General features: G+C 47.7%; 1 protein-coding gene across 1 annotated transcript in view; it reads left to right on the top strand.

Annotated features, from left to right (window-relative positions):
* The window catches only part of SYBU (syntabulin), a 78,254-nt gene extending 70,347 nt beyond the window's left edge, over positions 1-7,907 (top strand). Inside the window, exons 5-7 of the mRNA XM_075549350.1 lie at positions 259-462; positions 2,701-2,850; positions 6,173-7,907. Of these exons, the coding sequence (XP_075405465.1) occupies positions 259-462; positions 2,701-2,850; positions 6,173-7,208 (1,390 nt within the window). The 3' untranslated portion in view covers positions 7,209-7,907. The remainder of the gene's footprint in view (positions 1-258; positions 463-2,700; positions 2,851-6,172) is intronic.
* The last annotated feature ends 9,925 nt before the right edge of the window (positions 7,908-17,832 follow it).

The raw sequence follows: 17,832 nt of genomic DNA on the forward strand, positions 1-17,832 counted from the left end.
GGCAGTGGGGTGTAATTCAGAGTTTTGCGGGAGGGGAATGACTTGAAAGAGCGGCCAAGAGAGTGTTTGTACTAATAATGAAGGAGGAGAGATACTGAGTAGGTGGGAAGGAGGCTGTTCATGAGCACAGTTTGTGCTAATAATGAGATTAGAAATTGGATTTTCCTGGTCATAGCTAGCTTCAGAGAGAAGTAGAGCAGGAACATTTCAACATATCTGGCGCCCAGGATCTCAACATATGTGATGTTTTTCTCCCAGTCGAGGTCCCCATGGGCGGAGCAATGGAACTTCCTCGCACAAATCCGTCAACAGCCCACCATCCCCACGGGAAAAGGATCTCCTGTCCATGCTGTGCCGGAATCAGCTGAGCCCTGTGAACACCCATCCCAGTTACGTGCCATCTTCCCCAAGTAGTAGCAACTCTGGCTCCTACAAAGGAAGTGACTGCAGTCCAGTCATGAGGTGAGTACTGTTTCTCTCCTAATCCTAAACCACCTCTTGCCAATTTTTATTGCCTGCCTGCCTCCCTCCGCAGTCAGACATTTCTCTTTCCTTTCCTACACTCGGGTCATCCCACAAGGACTGCTGCCGACAGCACACTCCAGTTTCTAACCAGTTACAGAGTCCAAACAGTGCCTGACTAGGGGGGAGGGGCGTGGCAGCATGAGAGAAGAGGGAAGAATCATTGGCGTATTGTTCATTCTTGATCCAGATACTGAATATCTACTAAGTACCAGGATGTGCTGAGTCCCTGGTGGTACGGGCAGGTAATACATTTGATTGCTAACTGAGAGGTTGGAGGTTCTGATTCACCTACAGATGCCTTGGATGAAACACATGGTGATTTACTTTGGGAAAATTCAGTCCCTGTGGGGCACAGTTCTGTGCTGATCACCATGGGCTGGAATCGATTTGACAGTAGTTGTTTGCTATTGTTTGTTTGGTTGGTGGTGGTTCATCACCATGTGCTAGCCCTGTATCAAGCACTGGGAATAGAATGCGGAACCACGGAAAAAACCCTTGGGTTTACCATCCAGAGGAAGAAAGGCATTGGCGATCTAATGACAAAAACAAGTTAAGATAATTTGGCAACTACCTGTTGCTATAGGAGTGTGGAAAGGGACCAGGGTGTGGCACATCCCCCTCAAGCTGGGGGTATCACTGCTTTCCTGAGGAAGTGAATTGATGTGAGTCCCAGGGGGAAGAAGAGACTTCCAGACAGAAGGAAGGAGCCATGTTTCCAAATTGATCACTCAAGCAGGACTGGGGAATGGGACGCTGGATCCACAGGAGTAGGGCTGGTGGAGTGGACAGGACTTGTCTCAGCAACAGGGAGAAGCTGCCAGTCCTGGAATCTTCTGGAAGCCCTGCTCTCATTAGCCAGCCCTCTTACACCAGGGATGCCCAGCCTTGGTCAGTCCTGGCCAAAGTGCAGGTTTCCATCTGGGAATGTTTTGTAGAACATTGGGTACTTCTCTCACAAAACATACACTGCTGAGAGGGGAGTTGCCCTTGTTCACGTCAGAAGGAGAAAGCATTCGACTTCTGCCAAAGCAGCACACTCACCAGGGGACTGGTGGCAGGACAATTTGAATTGAGCTAATAACAATCAGGCTGTCTAGGCAGGGCCATCTCTCTTCCTTCCCTCTCCCCGCCTCCTGCTCATTGTCCTTCTAATAGAATAGCAGATACGCTGAAGGGACAGCCTGAGACCAGGGACAATTGTGCATTATTTTGTATGAAGTCATTCCTAAACCACAGAAACACTTCCCCCTCCACAGCTCCCGTTCCATAAACATACGCCCTCCTCAGCCTGCCAAGGAATTCACAGCCCTAAGATTGGTAGGTGGGTAAGGTGGGTGGGCTGCTAACCACAAGGTCAGTGGTTCAGACCCACCAGCCACCCCTCAAGAGAAAGAGCAGGCTGCATGTTCCTGTAAAGATGGACGGTCTTCAAGACCCTCCACAGGGCTGTTCTGAGTCAGAATTGGCAGTGGGTTAAGGCTGACATGTTTATGAAAGTCCACCGTCTAGAGCAAAGTCACACATTATTGAGGCTTCCAGCTGGTAGCTGTGTGTTCTTTTGATTTTATGATTATTTTTTATTTATGTTTTAGGCGAAGGTTTGCGCAACAGTTTAGTTTGCCATTCCACAATGTCGACACAAATTGTTGGGTGATACTGGTTACATTCTTCACAAGGCACGAACAGCCTCCTAATTTACATTCCGGTGGTTCTGTTTTTATTAATCTAGTTTCCCACTCCCCTTATGGCCTTATATTTGTTCTAAAGTAATTATTGACCATTTGGTTTCATATAATTTTTTTAAGGAAAACTTACGGGTGCTATTCATTATTTTGTCATCCAATCTGTTACGTAGCTAAAGACTGACTTTGGGGTTAGTTTTTGTTCAAGTTTAAAGAGTACCCAAGTACAGTAGACTCAGGGAAGGCTTTGTCTCTATCAGTTGGGCAAGTCTATTTTTTTTCTTTATTTGTTGTTTGCTTGATTATTTCAGGAATGTCTAGTCCATGTTTTCCTCCCGTCTAGCAGGAGCCATCTACTGCGGCTCGGGTTAGAAAGGTCATGGGTGTGGCTGGCCACCTGTCGGGTCTTCTGAGGGGTCTTTGGTTTGTTTGTTCTTTTAACAATAAAAGAGACAGGACACGAAGGAGCATTTAATTGTGTGGGCTGTTGCAGGAGGTCTGGCAGATACACGTCGTGTGGTGAGAATCATGGCGTCAAGCCTCCAAATCCAGAGCAGTACTTGACTCCCCTGCAGCAGAAGGAGGTCACCGTGAGACACCTCAAGACCAAGCTGAAGGAATCGGAGCGCCGGCTGCATGAGAGGTGAGGCCGCGTGACTTGTGGCCAGTGGATGCGGATGATGCATTTTCCCCCTAACATAAAAGACGGACCCAAAATCCAGAAAGACCCAGAGAAGCAGCAGAAATCTGGTTTTACTTAGTGGTTGCCAGCTTTTAAAAACCAGTCTCTCAGAGAAGCCATTTCAGAAGTGTTTGTGACTCAGCTGTTCCAGGAGTGGAGAGATCACTGGTCAGCCCAGAGGAACCCTCTGCTTATTCTGGCCAAGGACAGCTTTGACTCTAGAAGCTGGGCGTGTGTGTGTAACTATTTTTAAATGGCAGGAACCCTTAGAAAACAATGCAGTCCTTCCAAGCCTGTGTACAACGGAGGGAAATGCTGCCTGGCCCCACACCATCTTCACAATCTTTCCTATGAGCAAGCCCATGTTGCCGCCACAGCATCGCAGGTCCGTCTCATGGAGGGGCTTCTACTTCTTTGCTGACCCTCTACTTTACCGAGCACGACGTCTTTTGTCCAGTGACGGATCCTTCTTGCCTACCTCACTTTCTAAGGAACATTCTGGCTGTACTTATTCCAGCACAGCCTTATTCATTCTCCCGCCAGTCTGTGATATATTCCATATTATTTGTCCACACTACAATTCTACTGCAGTGGTTCTCAATCTTCCTAATGCCACGACCCTTTCATACAGTTCCTCGTGTTGTGGTGACCCCCCCCCAACCATAAAATTATTTTCGTTGCTACTTCATCACTGTAATTTTGCTTCTGTTATGAATTGGGCAACCCCTGTGAAGGGGTCATTCAACCCCCAAAGGGGTCGCGACCCACAGGTTGAGAAGCACTGTTCTACTGCATCAATCCTCCCTGGGGCTTCCCTAGACATTGTCCGGCTTTCGCTGATGACCTTGCCTTGGGTCAGCTGCCCCTGATCCTCAAGGTGACAGCTTTGTGTTTGACACTAAGCTCTTTTGCAGCACATTTCCCCGGTGCAGTTCAGCTTATCTCCTGACCACTGTCTCTGCGGGCCTTTATTGTGGCTCCCAGTGAAAGGAAATCCTCAACAATTTCAGTCTTTCCTCCTGCCAGCATGATGTTGCTCGTTGGTTCTGTTTTCTTCCTTTCTTTCTTTCTTTCTTTCTTCCTTATCTTTTTGGATTCTGGTTTCTTTATCTTGAATTCTGTTTTCTTTCTTTTTTTTTTTTTAAATCTTTTTGGATTTGTTTTCTTTATGTTGAATTCTAATTCACACTCATGGCTGTAGGCATTGATCTTTACCAGGAAGTGCTTGAAGTCCTCTCCCCTTTCAACATAGGAAATTGTGTCGTCTGCATATGTAGGTTGTTAGTGAGGATGTTAGGGTTTGACTAGAGAAACAAATTTATAGACACTCAGATGTGTATAAGAAAGCGCTTATATATAAAAGAGTAATTGTATATCAAGCAAACAGCCCAGCCCAGTCCAGATGAAGTCCTTAAGTCCGACATTAGTCCATATGTCCAATACCAGTCTATAAATTCCTCTTCAGACTCAGGCAACACGTGCAATGACACTGAATGCAGGAAGATCACAGGCCAGTGGGTGGAAAGTCTTGTGGATCCAGTGACTTTGGAAGCATCTCAGCCCTGGCTTGGGTCTCCATGTGGCTTCTCCAGCTCTTGGGCTCTGGCTCCATCAGCGTAACTCCTTGTGGCTTGTCAACAGGAATGTCTCACAGGGAGAAAGTGCGTCCCACCTCAAGGGAGGAAGACAGGACTTCCCAGAATCCTCAGGAGAAGGACATGCCACACAGAGGCACCACTGGCTATGACCCGATTGACAGGCTAGACTCCACCCCTTTGCTCAAGCTGACAGTTTGTGTAGCTGCCATATCGAGTCTTCCTTTATATAGCCTAGCTCTCCGCTTAGTTGTTCAGCATCCAGATTGAATGAGTCTGGTGAAAAGATACAACTTTTCACACACCCTCTTGATTTTAAACCACGAGTAACTCCTTGTTCTATTTGAACAACTGCACTGCCTCTTGGTCTGTGTGCAGGTTCCACATGAGTGGTCCCCTTGTAAACTGTCAAGAGTCCTGGTGGTACTGTGGCGGGTCTGTTAACTGCCAGGTCAGTGATTCAGACCCGCCAGCCACTCCGCAGGAGAAAATGGAGGCTATCTGTTCCTGTCAAGATTTAATAGCCTCAGAAACCTTATATGAGTCAGAATTGACTCCATGGTAGTGGGTTTGGACTTTTTTGTTTTGTTTTGAACCCTGATTATTTCTGTCCATCTGAATGACTGGGTGCATTGTCATTCTTGTAACTATCTCTGTGCTGAGGGAAGAGGTTTGCCATTTGAGACCAAGATTTCGGGTAAAAAGCAAAATCAAACAAAAAGCCAGTCGATGCCTATGAAGTCTGATCACAGAAAGACCTTTGGCCTTTTAGGACAGGCCAGTTTTTCAGCCTCAGTATCTTCTGCAGACTACTCTGGGACAGACTCACAGAGCTAGTTTCGGTAAGTAGCTCACGGGTAAGGTCAGCCCTGCTCTCATCCCCTGTTCCCACAAGGAAATGGTAAGACTCCCTGGCCCTAGTCCAGTGGTTCTCAACCTTCCTCATTCCGTGACCCTTTCATACACTTCCTCGTGTTGTGGTGACTCCCTCCAACCATAAAATAATTTTCATTGCTCCTTCATCACTGTAATTTTGCTACTGTGATGAATCGGGCAACCCCTGTGAAAGGGTCATTCGACCCCCAAAGGAGTCACAACCCACAGGTTGAGAACTGCTGCCCTAATAACTGAAACCCTGGGCAGCCAAGGGTGAGGAATGCACGCAGGGTCTTATCCCAGGTTCCAAACAAACTCGGTTCCTCATCAGCCTGGCATGGACTTGGGAGCCAAGTTCACATCTCAAGTGAACCAGATGACCAGTTTCTGAAAGTATCGGATGGGGGATTAGAGGTAACCAGATGCACCACGGGCATTCGTAAGAGGGAGGTATGGAGAGGAAACACCCAAGGCTGGATTTAAGAAAGCAATATTACCAACAACGCATACATGGATAATCTAACTATTCATCTTCGCCCAAACCTGGGAACATAATCATATTGATTTTTAAAAAAAGGATATTTCACACAGGAAGACATTTTTATTTTGGCTCTGTGTATGACGTTGGCTGTCTTACAATGGATGATGGGTGGTCAGGGATAACACCTGACAAGTAGAGGGGGGGCGGCATTTCAAAAAGCTTTCAGGTGGAAGGCCATGGGTTCCTGGCTGGGTGTCAGGATGACTTGCTCCCTGTTTCAAAGTCGCCATCTCCCTTAACCCTCCCCCCCCCCCACTTCTTCCCACTCCAGGGAGAGTGAGATCGCTGAGCTCAAGTCCCAGCTGGCCCGCATGAGGGAAGACTGGATCGAAGAGGAGTGTCACCGGGTGGAGGCCCAGCTGGCGCTCAAGGAAGCCAGGAAAGAGATCAAGCAACTCAAACAGGTCATGGAGACCATGAGGAGCAGCCTGGCCGACAAGGACAAAGGGATCCAGAAATACTTCGTGGACATAAATATCCAAAACAAGAAGCTCGAGTCGCTCCTTCAGAGCATGGAGATGGCCCACAATGGCTCCCTGCGGGATGAGCTGTGCCTAGACTTCCCGTGGGACTCCCCCGTCAAAGGCTTCGCCCTGAGCGCCCCGTTTGGCTCCATGGCAGACGGGCTGTCTCCGGAGGAGCCGGCCCCAGGGGCAGGGCCAGACCACGAGCTGCACATGGAGTTGCCGGATGACCTGGCCTGTGCCCCCACCCCGGAGGCCGGCGAGCCGGCCCTTCTGCAGTCCACCCCGGGGCCAGGGATCCCCGAGAGCCCGCGCCCCGCGGCGGTGGAGCAGGCGGTGCAGACCGACGACGTGCTGCCGCTCGGCCCGGCCATCTCAGAGCTCCTGGAGAGCCTGCTGCAGGTGCGGGAGCCCCGCCAGGAATCCGGCATCGAGCTGACCGACAGCTCCCCGGAGGCCACCTCTGTCTTCGGGATTGACTTAACGCCAAGCGAAGATCCGCACTCGGCCATCCTTCTGTCTCCCGTGGAGACGCCCCACGACAGGGACGCGGGGGAGAACCGGCTCATGACGGAGCTGGATTTTGCTGCCTCCCCAGAAGACAGGTGGGAGCGCCTCGTCCCGCGGCCTCAAGGGGATGTGGCCAAGCAGTACTGGAGCAGCAGCTTCCTGGTGGATCTGGTGGCCGTGGCCGCCCCCGCCGTGCCCACGGTGGTGTGGGCACTGAGTACTCAGAGGGGGGGCACAGATCCTGTCTACCCCCTCGGAGCATTGCTCCGGGGCTGCTGCGTGGTGGCCCTGCACTCGCTCCGCCGCCGCGCCGCCTTTCACGTGCCCAGTTAAGGCGGCAACATGGCTAAGAGGTGCCAAGTGTGCGGGGTGGTGAAAGCGCAGGTGGATCTGTGGCGGTCCCTAGTCTGTCCTTGGGCCCCTCGGGATTCGATTTGCACTCTGTGTAGTAGAAGCCTGTTCCCTGTATCAAACCGGAGGTAGCCTCGAAGGCCTGGAGGCCTGGCTCAAACCCGTGTCCCACCATGTGGTAGAGAAAGCATGCTCTTGACCCTGCCGTCTGTCCGAGGTGCCCTGCTGTGTCCCTGTGGTCCAGGAAGAGAAAATGCAGAATTTGCACTTTCAAGACAGCTTCTGTCAGGCTGGCATGTTATCTCCTCGCTTTGCTATGTGCCGTTTGAAACGTGTGACCGTTCCAGCTATCCAGTGGTCTTGTGCGTCGCAGGGGACTGTAACCAAAATTAAAAGCCCGTTTGTGTCATTGGGTTGAAGAAGTCTTGACTAGCTCGTTAGTGTCTTACTTGGGGGTGACTAGGTCTACGTGCAGCAGTTTCTTTTGTTTTGTTTCTAAACTCAATGTAGCTCCGAAGTCTGAAATGGCATATTCGTTCTTAAACTTATTAATTGATGAGATTGTTTGTAAGTTTGCAATGTATTGATTTGCTTACTATATAGAGTGCGTTACTGGAAGTTGTTTGTAAGCACAGGTTTAAGCATGACAAATTACAGGGCAGTGTTGCCATCTAAATAAATGTTTTATCCTCCCACAAGGTAAATGTCTGTGGTCTCACTTTTCTGGGTGACAACCAAGAGTAAGTGGCTCACAATCAGAAACCTGTTGCCTGGAACCAAAGTAAGAAATGAGATAGGGGAGAGACTAATTCTGGAAGAAAAGGAGGAATTCCAACCTGTGCATCACAAACCAGGGTCACTGTGCTTCAGAATCCAACCGACAGCAGTCAGTGTGGTCTGAGTTTAACAAAATCTCAAAAATCAAATACATCTGAACATTGGTTTTCAATTTAAATGCCCCGGGCAGTTCCTTCTATACGTATTTTATTCAATATGCATTTACTGAGTCCTTTCAGGAGAGCTGGGTTATTTTTTCTCTCCCTAAACAAAGTAGATGTGTAGTGGAAGGGGAATCAAGGTCATTTTGGGGGTGAATGGGATTGAAATCCAGATTGGAGCGGGTAGAAGAGTGAACAGGAAAGGAAAATGGTGTGGGCAGCGTTCTTGATTTGTGCTTCCTTCTGAGAAAGGGAGTGGAGGAGTGAGTGATAGTTCTCCCCCGCCCCCTCGTGTCAGAGCTGACTCAACCAGGCCAGAGTAGGACTGTCTGGATTTCCAAAGCTGCCCATCTGTACCAGAGCAGGGAACTTCATCTTTCTCGCTGGAAGAGTTGGTGTACTTACACTGTTGACCTCACAGTTAGCAGATGCCGCCAGGACGATGTGAGGTCAAAGTTCCCCATACCCTCAGTATTGCGATAAAGCATATTCTTATGCTGTTACCAATGATTTAATAAGCGAAAGTTCATGGCCAAATCTGCCTCCGAGACATGCTGTAATGAAGTTATAAGTCACGGTTTGGATTATAAAACTATTATCTCTCAGTTCAGGAGGCCAAACCTCCCAAAGAACCTGTAGCTTTCACCACCTGCCTTTCAGTTTGCGGGTGAATGCTTTAAGCCTCAAGCCACTCACACTCCTCTTCTGGAGGACAAACTTACTGCTTTCTAGTCGAGTCACAGAGACCCTCAAGGACAGGGTGGGACCTGCCCCTGTGGGCCTCTAAGAGTGCAATTCTTTTTTGTTTGTTTGTTTCTTGAGAGTATAACTCTTTTTAGGAGTTAAAAAGCTTGGTCTTTCTCCCACGGAGCTTCTGGTGGTTTCAAACCGCTGACCATTCTCTGGACCACAGACTTTTCTGTTGGTCATCAAATCGGTGACAGTTGATCCCAGCGAGGAACTGGCTGTGTTCTCTTGATGTCTTCATCCTTTAAAGATATCAGAAGGTTCCAAGAGAGCACCCTATTTTAGACAGATGTTGGACACTACGTATATCCTACGCGTGCCCGAGCCATTGCACAAAGGTGGAAGCGATTTTGGAGAGGAGACTGCATGTTTTCCTTCTTGGTCTTCCTCCTCCTCTGTTCCTCCTGCTCCGAGGGCTTTCCGCAGTTCGTCTGGAGACGGACTGCTTTGATTCGGAACAAAATCTCTCCTAAAGGAGCCCCTGAATGCACGCAGGCGATGGCGCAGGCAGGGCCAGGTTTTGTGGACAGGAGGAACTGTGCCCTGAGGAAAACAACGTGGCTTTGCTTCTGCTGATTGGAGTCCCTGAGACACAGACAGAGACAAGACAATGGAAACAAGCCAGAAAGAAACAATTCTACTGTATCGAACAAATCACTGCCCTATCCAAGCAAAAATTAAACATTTCCTACAGTTCCGTGTGCAAACATTCCAGTTTACAAACAAAGATCCCTCCCCCCCAAAGGGATATGCTGACCTTTCCAAGTTGAGCTGTTGGGAAAGGGGGAGAAAAATGCCAAGCGGTGCTGACATTTGGGGCAGACGCAAAAAGGGAAATCTGTGATTTGCATTTTTCATAGGCCTCTGGCGCCCGAGTGGTGGTGAGGGCGGATATGCCTTTGTCTTGGGTTAATGTTTAAAGGCTTGGGGCTACTTTCTGGCTTCTCCTTTGGGTCAGTGATCGCCTTCGCAACATTCATTTCCACGGGGCAAAATGGACACGATGACATTTTGTTCACCTGGACCGTGAAAAGGAACAATTGCGTATAATTGAATCCTGAATGTCAACAACTCCCACTTGTCCCAAACCACCACCACTGAACAACTAGTCCCAATAGGAGAACGCAGCTCTCTATCAGGTATTTCCTTTTAAATCACTGCTCCCTTGTGGCTACGCTTCCCCTCCTCGCACATGCTTGTGATAACTTGATTGTGATCACCAACGGGGACCAATACGTACGTGAAAGGCATCAAAGGGGCAGTTCTGATGTAGCAGCCCTGGCCCCACAGTGTCTCCATTTCTCTTCCCCTGGAGCTCTAGGTGTGTGATACAGGGTGTGATCCAAGCCGCACCCCTGGTTCCTTGAAGGCCTCTTTTGGTTTAATGTGTAAGAAATAACGTTTTATCAAGAAGGTATCTCGGCCCCGTCCAACTCCAGTCCCCAGTCCAGTGTTAGCCGGAACCCTCTTTAGTCTCAAGTAGCTGCCGACTGAGGAGGCAGGAAGCACGGAGATCCCAGGCTGGTGGGTGCAGAGTGGAGTGGATCCAAGGTGGGTGGGAACTGGGCAGGGCGCCACAGCTCCCAAAGTCAGCAGCCTACATGGGGCCACCCCTGGAGGCAGACACAGAACCCAAGCCAGCAGGTCAGGAAGGGCAAGGGACAGGCTCCCAGGATCCCGATATGCCAAGGAGGCCTCCTCCGGCTGGGACTGTGCGATAGGGTGGACTGCGTCCCTCTGCTTCCATCAGGTACATGTTGACAGCTAATCTAACCAGCATACTTTCCAAAGCCGAGGGCGGTAATGCTCACTATCTACCACATAAGGTGTGCATGTCCTAAGCTCCATGGTCCTCTCCTGCCATACAAAAACTTACTGCCATCCATTTGACTCGGAGTCATTACAACCGGAAGGGCTAGAAGAGGGAACTGCCCCTGTGGGTTTCTCAGACTGTGAACTTGTGCTGTTGTTATTCGGTGCCTTCAAGTCGGCTCTGCCCATAGAGACCGCAAGTCCGGCAGAAGGAAACCTGGCACGGTCTGCGCCATCCTCACAATTGTTCCTGCGCCTGAGCCTGTCGATGCAGCTGCTGTGTCAACCCATCCCATTGAGGGCCTTCCTCTCTTTCACTGACCCTCTGCTCTACTGAGCCCTCTCCAGGGACTGGTCTCTCCTGACACCGTCAGGAGACAATATGCCCCTGGGTTTCTGAGATCGTTCCTTTTACAGGAGTGGAAAGTCTTCTTTCTCCCTCAGAGCACCTGGTGGTTTGGAACCACTGACCTTCCGGTTTGCAGCCCAACATGTAACACTGCACCACCAGGGCTCGTCCTGTCATTCGAGGGTCTTCCAAAAACCCAGGGGTGGGGTGGGAAGTTCATGATCTTTTTATTTCATTTTCAAACTTTAAAAATAATCTTATTGGCATATAATTCACATATCACACAATTTAATGGTTCACTCATATCAAGAAGAGTGGGGCAATCATCACAATCCATTTCAGAACATTTGCTTCTCAAACTCATTGTTACTCGCTCCCCATTTCCTCTCTAATCCCCCTGCTCCTAGGTATTTATTAACCCAGCTACTGTCTTTGTCAATGTGCCTTTTCCTGGATTTCCTGTACAGAAAATCATGCAAAATACAAAACAAGCAACAATGACGAAACAAAAGAGTAAAACCTCATTAGAAAAGACAGCAGAAAACATTTGTGTTAGTCTGGGTACTTTAAAGAAACGAATCTACAGAAACTCATGTATAAGAGAGAGTTTTATATAAAGGTTAAGTGTGCATCAAGAAAATACCCCAACCCCGTGCTGCCCAAGCGCACAAGTTCAATATTAACCCATTAACCCATATATCCAACACCAATCCACAAAGGCCTCCTCCTCCATTTCACAGAACACACACAATGATGCCGACTGCAAGAGGAAAGCCGAGTCAGTGAAGGCGTAACCATCTCAGCGTTGGCTGGGGTCACCACACGGCTGCTCCAGCACCCAGGGCTACATCGGGGTAGGTTCATGAGGCTTCTAAGGGATGTCTTGCAGGAAGTCAGCTTTGCCAGCTAAAGCAAGGAACTGGCTAAGGCAGCTGCACCCTGGTCCGACCATCAGAAAGCAAAGAGACCGAAGAACTAGAAAGGCGAGGCTTACCAAGCCATTTATCTCTCCATCCTTCACCTTCAATCAACCTCGCATGTGTTTATCGGCCAGGTTGGCACAATAAACTAACATTGAAAACAGCAGCAACTCTAAAATGGGTCAAAGGAAAGAGTAAGATGTAGGGCCACACCCTTTGTTTCCTCGGGGGCATCTTTTACTCTACCTTAGTAGAGGCTGTGACTTTAGACACCATCCTTTTCTCCTCTTGGCTAGGTAAATGGTACCATGGTACAAAATTGAGACAACATACGGTTGTAACACATATTGCCTCACCTGAAAAACCAGACCTCTACTGTCTGTCAGAGCTTCGGTCGAAGCAAAAGACTTGCTATGAATTTTGAATTTTTTTTGGTTTCTGGTTCTTGACCTTGTACTCTTGTACCTTGTTCTCTCCTCTGCCTGACCTTCAGATTTTGGACCTTTGATTTTTGGACCAAACAGCACCCAAAACTACAAGACGTTTTTACTTGAAGTTCCGTGTCTGTGGGACAATGCCGCAAACGGCAGAACCCAGGATGTGACGGGAGATACTCCAGGGAGGAGAGGGAGGAAATTGGAGTAGAAGAGCATCTTGGAAGAGTTGGGTATTTGGGGCACTCGTAATCCCCAGCTCCTTGGAAATCATTTGGTATTCATTCTTCTAAAACAAGTAATTACCACAGTGTGGTCGTGGTGACACCTGAGAGAACAATTGGAACACCGTTTCGCTATTTAGCAGCTGTTTTGAAAACTGCCAGTCCATATAAATCACAGGTGCCCAAACGGATTTGGTCTGCTGCCGCCTTTTCAGAGGAGAAAAACTAAAAACCACAGCGTCCCCTGGCAATGAAAAACGTTTGTACTATAGGCCATCACCTGGGACAAAGTGCACCTGCTTTTGCTGCCCCGTGGGATCAGTCCTGCACCCACTCACTTTGGGAAACACTGATAAAAATGCTCATGTACGGTAAACCCACTGCTGCTGAGATGAGTCTGGCTCGTAGCGATCAGACAGGACAGAGTAGAGCTATTCCATGGTTTCCAAGGCTGTACCTCTTCAGAGATGCCAGCTGACACTTCTTTCTCTTGCTGACAGCTGAGCACATGACCAGTATGCCATCATGAATGGTAATGAATTGAAATGGTACCTTGGCTGATGCCAGAACGCTCAATCCTCTTAACTGTCCCAAACAGATGAATGCTTAGTGAAGATTTTTATGCTTTCTCACAAAATTGGTCTGTGCTCTAATGGTCTGGCATGGAAAACAGCTCACGTCTCTCATTCCAAGCACCAAAGTCCAGTCAGTTCTCAATGTGACCCATAGGACAGGGTAGGATCGTCCCGGTGGGTTTCCTTGACTCTAAGTCGATTTGAGAGTAGAAAGCCTCATCTTTCTCCCTAGGAGTGGCTGGTGGTTTTAAACTGCTGATCTTGTGGTGAGCAGCCCTGGGTGTAATCACAAGATCACAGAGACTGTATCATTATCTGGGACTTGGGACTGGGATTGTAAAATGGTGTCAAAACCCGCTGCCAGACTCCCTGGTGCACGGTCTTAAAAGTGAGCATATGGTCCTGCTCATTCCTGGCAGGAATAAGTCCCCATGGTGATCTTATCTGACCTCTGTTCTCTTTCCCTTCCCTGTTGCTTCTCCCAAGTGTCATTTCTGATGAAAGCTATTTTGAGCCACTGTGAAAGAAGTGCATTTCTGCCTGTCTGGAGAGTGCGTGGCCTGGAATCGGAAAGCCATTAGCAACAGCACAATGTTCCTAATCTGATGGTGCACTAAGAATCTCCTCCCTTTCCTCGCAATAAAAATAGCTGTCAGTGCTGGAAATGGTTGGCCAAACTCACATTCTACAGTAAACAATGGGTGCTGGCATTTTAAATTGCCTGTAGTTCTTCTCGACTACATGTTATTTCTGGCTTGTTGGTTGTCTAGAGAAAATGAAAGAAGAAAACAGCCTTAATTTTTACATCTCCCCAAAGCGGTAAATGGAGGAGGGGAAAGGCCTTCAAAATGAGCATCTGTATACTATCACTTCCTTTTTAAAAATCATTTTTTAGGGGCTCATACAACACTTATCATAATCCATACATACATCTATTATGTAAAGCACATTTGTACATTCGTTGCCCTCACCATTCTCAAAACACCTACTCTCCACCTAAGCCCCTGGCATCAGCTCATTTTTCCCCTCCCTCCCCAAACCCTCCCTCACGAACCCTAGATAATTTATAAATTATTATTTTGGCATATCTTGCACTCTCAGATGTTTCCCTTTGCCCATTTTTCTGTTGTCCATCCTCCAGGGAGGAGGTTATACTCAGATCCTTGTAATTGGTTCCCCCTCTCTACCCCACCCTCTCTGTACCCTCCCGGTATTGTCACTCTCACCACTGGTCCTGAAGGGATCATCCACCCTGGATTCCCCGTGTTTCCAGTTCCTATCTGTGCCAGTGTACATCCTCTAGTCTAGCCAGATCTATAAGGTAGAATTGGGATCATGATAGTGTGGGCAGGGGGAGGAAGCATTTAGGAACTAGAGGAAAGTTGTATGTTTCATTGTTACTACACTGCACTCTGACTGGTTCGTCTCCTCCTCAGGACCCTTTTGTAAAGGGGTGTCCAATTGCCTACAGATGGGCTCTGGGTCTCCACTTCACACTCCCCCTCATTCACAATGATATGATTTTTTGTTCTGATGATGCCTGATACCTGAATTCCCTTCGACACCTTGTGATCGCACAGGCTGGTGTGCTCCTTCCATGTGTGTCAGAGGAAGGCAGCCCCTAACACATCATTATGGGTCCGGTAGGTGCAATTGTATGGCAATAATAAGTAAAGATCATAGTAAAGTTACAGAGAGCATGAGAGATAGAAGTATTGAAATAAATGGAGTCAGACACAATTCATGATAGCATGCTCACCTCAGCCCCACTTGGTGGTCCACGTGGAGGGAGGGAGAGATCTTTAATGCTAGCCCAGGCTTTCATCTTCTCTGGGGACCTGCAAGCCCCCTAATTACAGGTGAGGACATACATCACAGGAAGGGGATGAGCTAGGGGTGTGACCATAGGAATGGGAAGGTCTAGGGGTATACATGTGACAAGATGGGCGGACCCTAGATTCAAGATGGCAGCCTAGCCTTAGTCATCCTTGGGCAGGTTCAACCTCTCTGGGGTCTCCTACAAGGAAACAGACAGCTACTATCCTTATCAGAAGGGAGTGGGCCCTATTTGTTGTGGGATAAACAGTGGTGACTGCTTGCTCTAGATGGCTGATAGCTCTTAGGGAGAATAACCCCTGACCTACTTCTGATGACCTCCAAGTGTAGTCATTTGCAAGCAGCAGTATGGCATATATTTGGGGGAGACAACTTAGGAGAAATCCTTCTGTATTCCACACATGTGGGCTTTGTTGTTTCTGAGCTAGATGGCCGCCTTGTTTACACGCTTTAAGACCCCAGATGCTGTATCTTTTGACAGCCGGGCACCATCAACTTTCTTCACATTTGCTTAAGCACCTGCTTTGTCTTCAGTGATAGTGTCAGGAAGGTAAGCATCATGGAATGCCAGTTTAATAGAACACAAGTGTTCTTGCATTGAGGGAGTGCTTGAGTGGAGGCCCAATGTCCATCTGCTACCTTAATACTAAATCTATACATATACGCACATAGATCTATTTCCACATCCCCATATATAAATATATTTACATATGCACATGTCTTTATTTAGGTCTCTATAAATGTCCTTTACCTTCTAGCTCTTTCCTCTATTTCCTTTGACTTTCCTCTTGTCCCACTATCATGCTCAGCCTTCATTTGGGTTTCAGTAATTCCTCTTGGTTACATTACCCTTGATCACGCCCTACCAGGCCTCCTACACCCTCCTCACCACCTATTTGGATTTGTTGTTTCCTTGTTCCTGAGTTTAACACCACTACCTTTTCCCCCACCTCCTCCTCTCCCATGTCCCCCCGGACTGTCGGTCCCATTGTTTTCTCCTCCAGATTGTTCATCCAGCCTATTTTATTTAGACAGACCTGCGGAGAAAATAACATGCACAAAAACAAGACAGAGCAAACCAAGCAACAAAATAAAACAACAAGCCAATGACAAAAACAAAACACAAGAAGAAAAGCTTATAGTTAGTTCAAGGACTGTTTGTTGGCCTTTAGGAATGTTTTCCAGTTGAGTCTGTTGGGACACCAAGACCTGGCCCCTAAGTCTAATTTTGGTATTCCGTGGGGACTTCATTGCTCTGCTCCCCTTGCTGTTCTGTTACATGCCCTTAGTGTTTTGCTTTGGTGTGTTGGGATCAGATCAGGCGGGATTCCCACACTGTGTCTCTAATGTTGTCCCCCGTAGGACTATGGGTACTATCACTTACTTCTTAAGGGCTCTTTCTAATCAAGACAGATCAGGTCACTAGAGGTTCCGATGCACTGTAGCGCTTCCAAAAATAAAGCACACTTGCAATTTTTGTGTATTTTCACTTGAGACACTGCATAGACCCTTATGCACATCTCACTCGACCTCACCCTGCAATACAATCCCGAGTCTTAGATTTCCGAGGGTATTTCAGAGGCCAGGATGACCACGGATGGTGCAACTTCTTTCCACATTGCAAGTGAACACAACTCTCACTGAGACTCAGGTGTGGAAAATACAGTGCTGTATTAATGAAGAAATCAAATTAAGGTTTGATATTTTATGAAATGGAACTGATTATACATTGTAGTTAAAATGATGATGGGCCAACATTAACCAAAGAATAAAAGACCATAAGAAACTCTCACGATGTCACTGAAATAGAGTGCATACTTTGAATTTTTTTAGAGGGGGGTGATTTTTTTCCTGTGCCATTTAACCTTCATCTAGATCCTAGACACACACGTCAGTAAGATAAGGGGCCAGCGTCAAGAGCGTGGCAGAGAAGGTCTCTCTCTGGGCACAAGCTACTGGTCTGCATTATGTCTGAAGCCTGTGACATTGACCCCATTAGAAATCAATCAGTCAAGTGTGCTAATTGGCCTGTCTTTGAGATATGTAAATATAAACCACGCCTCATTTTACCTTGTTTTTTTTCTGGTGCAAATAAACTCAGGCTGTATCATTATATGGGCATTGAAATTCAGCTATATTTGTAAATTGTATGAAAATAAAATACCAAGTTACTTTCCCTCATCCTTATCAATTCTTAGAAAACACAAATGGAAGTTCTGCCTATTCTAAGTGGTAGCATGCTGACCCCACACTTTAAGAACTGGAGAGGGCCTCCGGAAGCCTTTCTGGCAGCTGTTTCATTGAGAAGCCCTGGAAATCCGAGTCCACACATAAGACACTTCTCACCTGCTTTCAAAGCTTGCCATTAAGCATAGGACTGCCTTTTTTGAAGACGTGCTTTCCCGGTGTGTGAAACGGGGATAATGGCTACTTGACTGGGTGGTGAGGAGTCAGTATAATTAGCTGAGCACATCATGAATGTTCAGTCCAGAAAGGAGCCCCGGTGGCTTCAGGGTGAAAGAGTTCAGCTGCTAAGTAAAAGGTCAGCAGCTCAATCCCCTCAGCCACCCAGAGGGAGAAAAGAGCCGTCTGTGTCCGTAAAGATTGACAACTTTGGAAGCCACAACACGACCACATGCCTCTGCTGTGACCTGGACGGTCGCTGTACATTAGAATCAACTGGCCAAGCAATGGGTTGGGTTTGGTCTCCCTTTCTAAATTTGCAGTTCAACTTCAAAGCGTAGAAAATTAATATTTCAAGATTAGTCACC

This window comes from Tenrec ecaudatus, chromosome 5 (genome assembly GCF_050624435.1).
Source record: "Tenrec ecaudatus isolate mTenEca1 chromosome 5, mTenEca1.hap1, whole genome shotgun sequence".
Classification (NCBI taxonomy): Eukaryota; Metazoa; Chordata; class Mammalia; order Afrosoricida; family Tenrecidae; genus Tenrec; species Tenrec ecaudatus.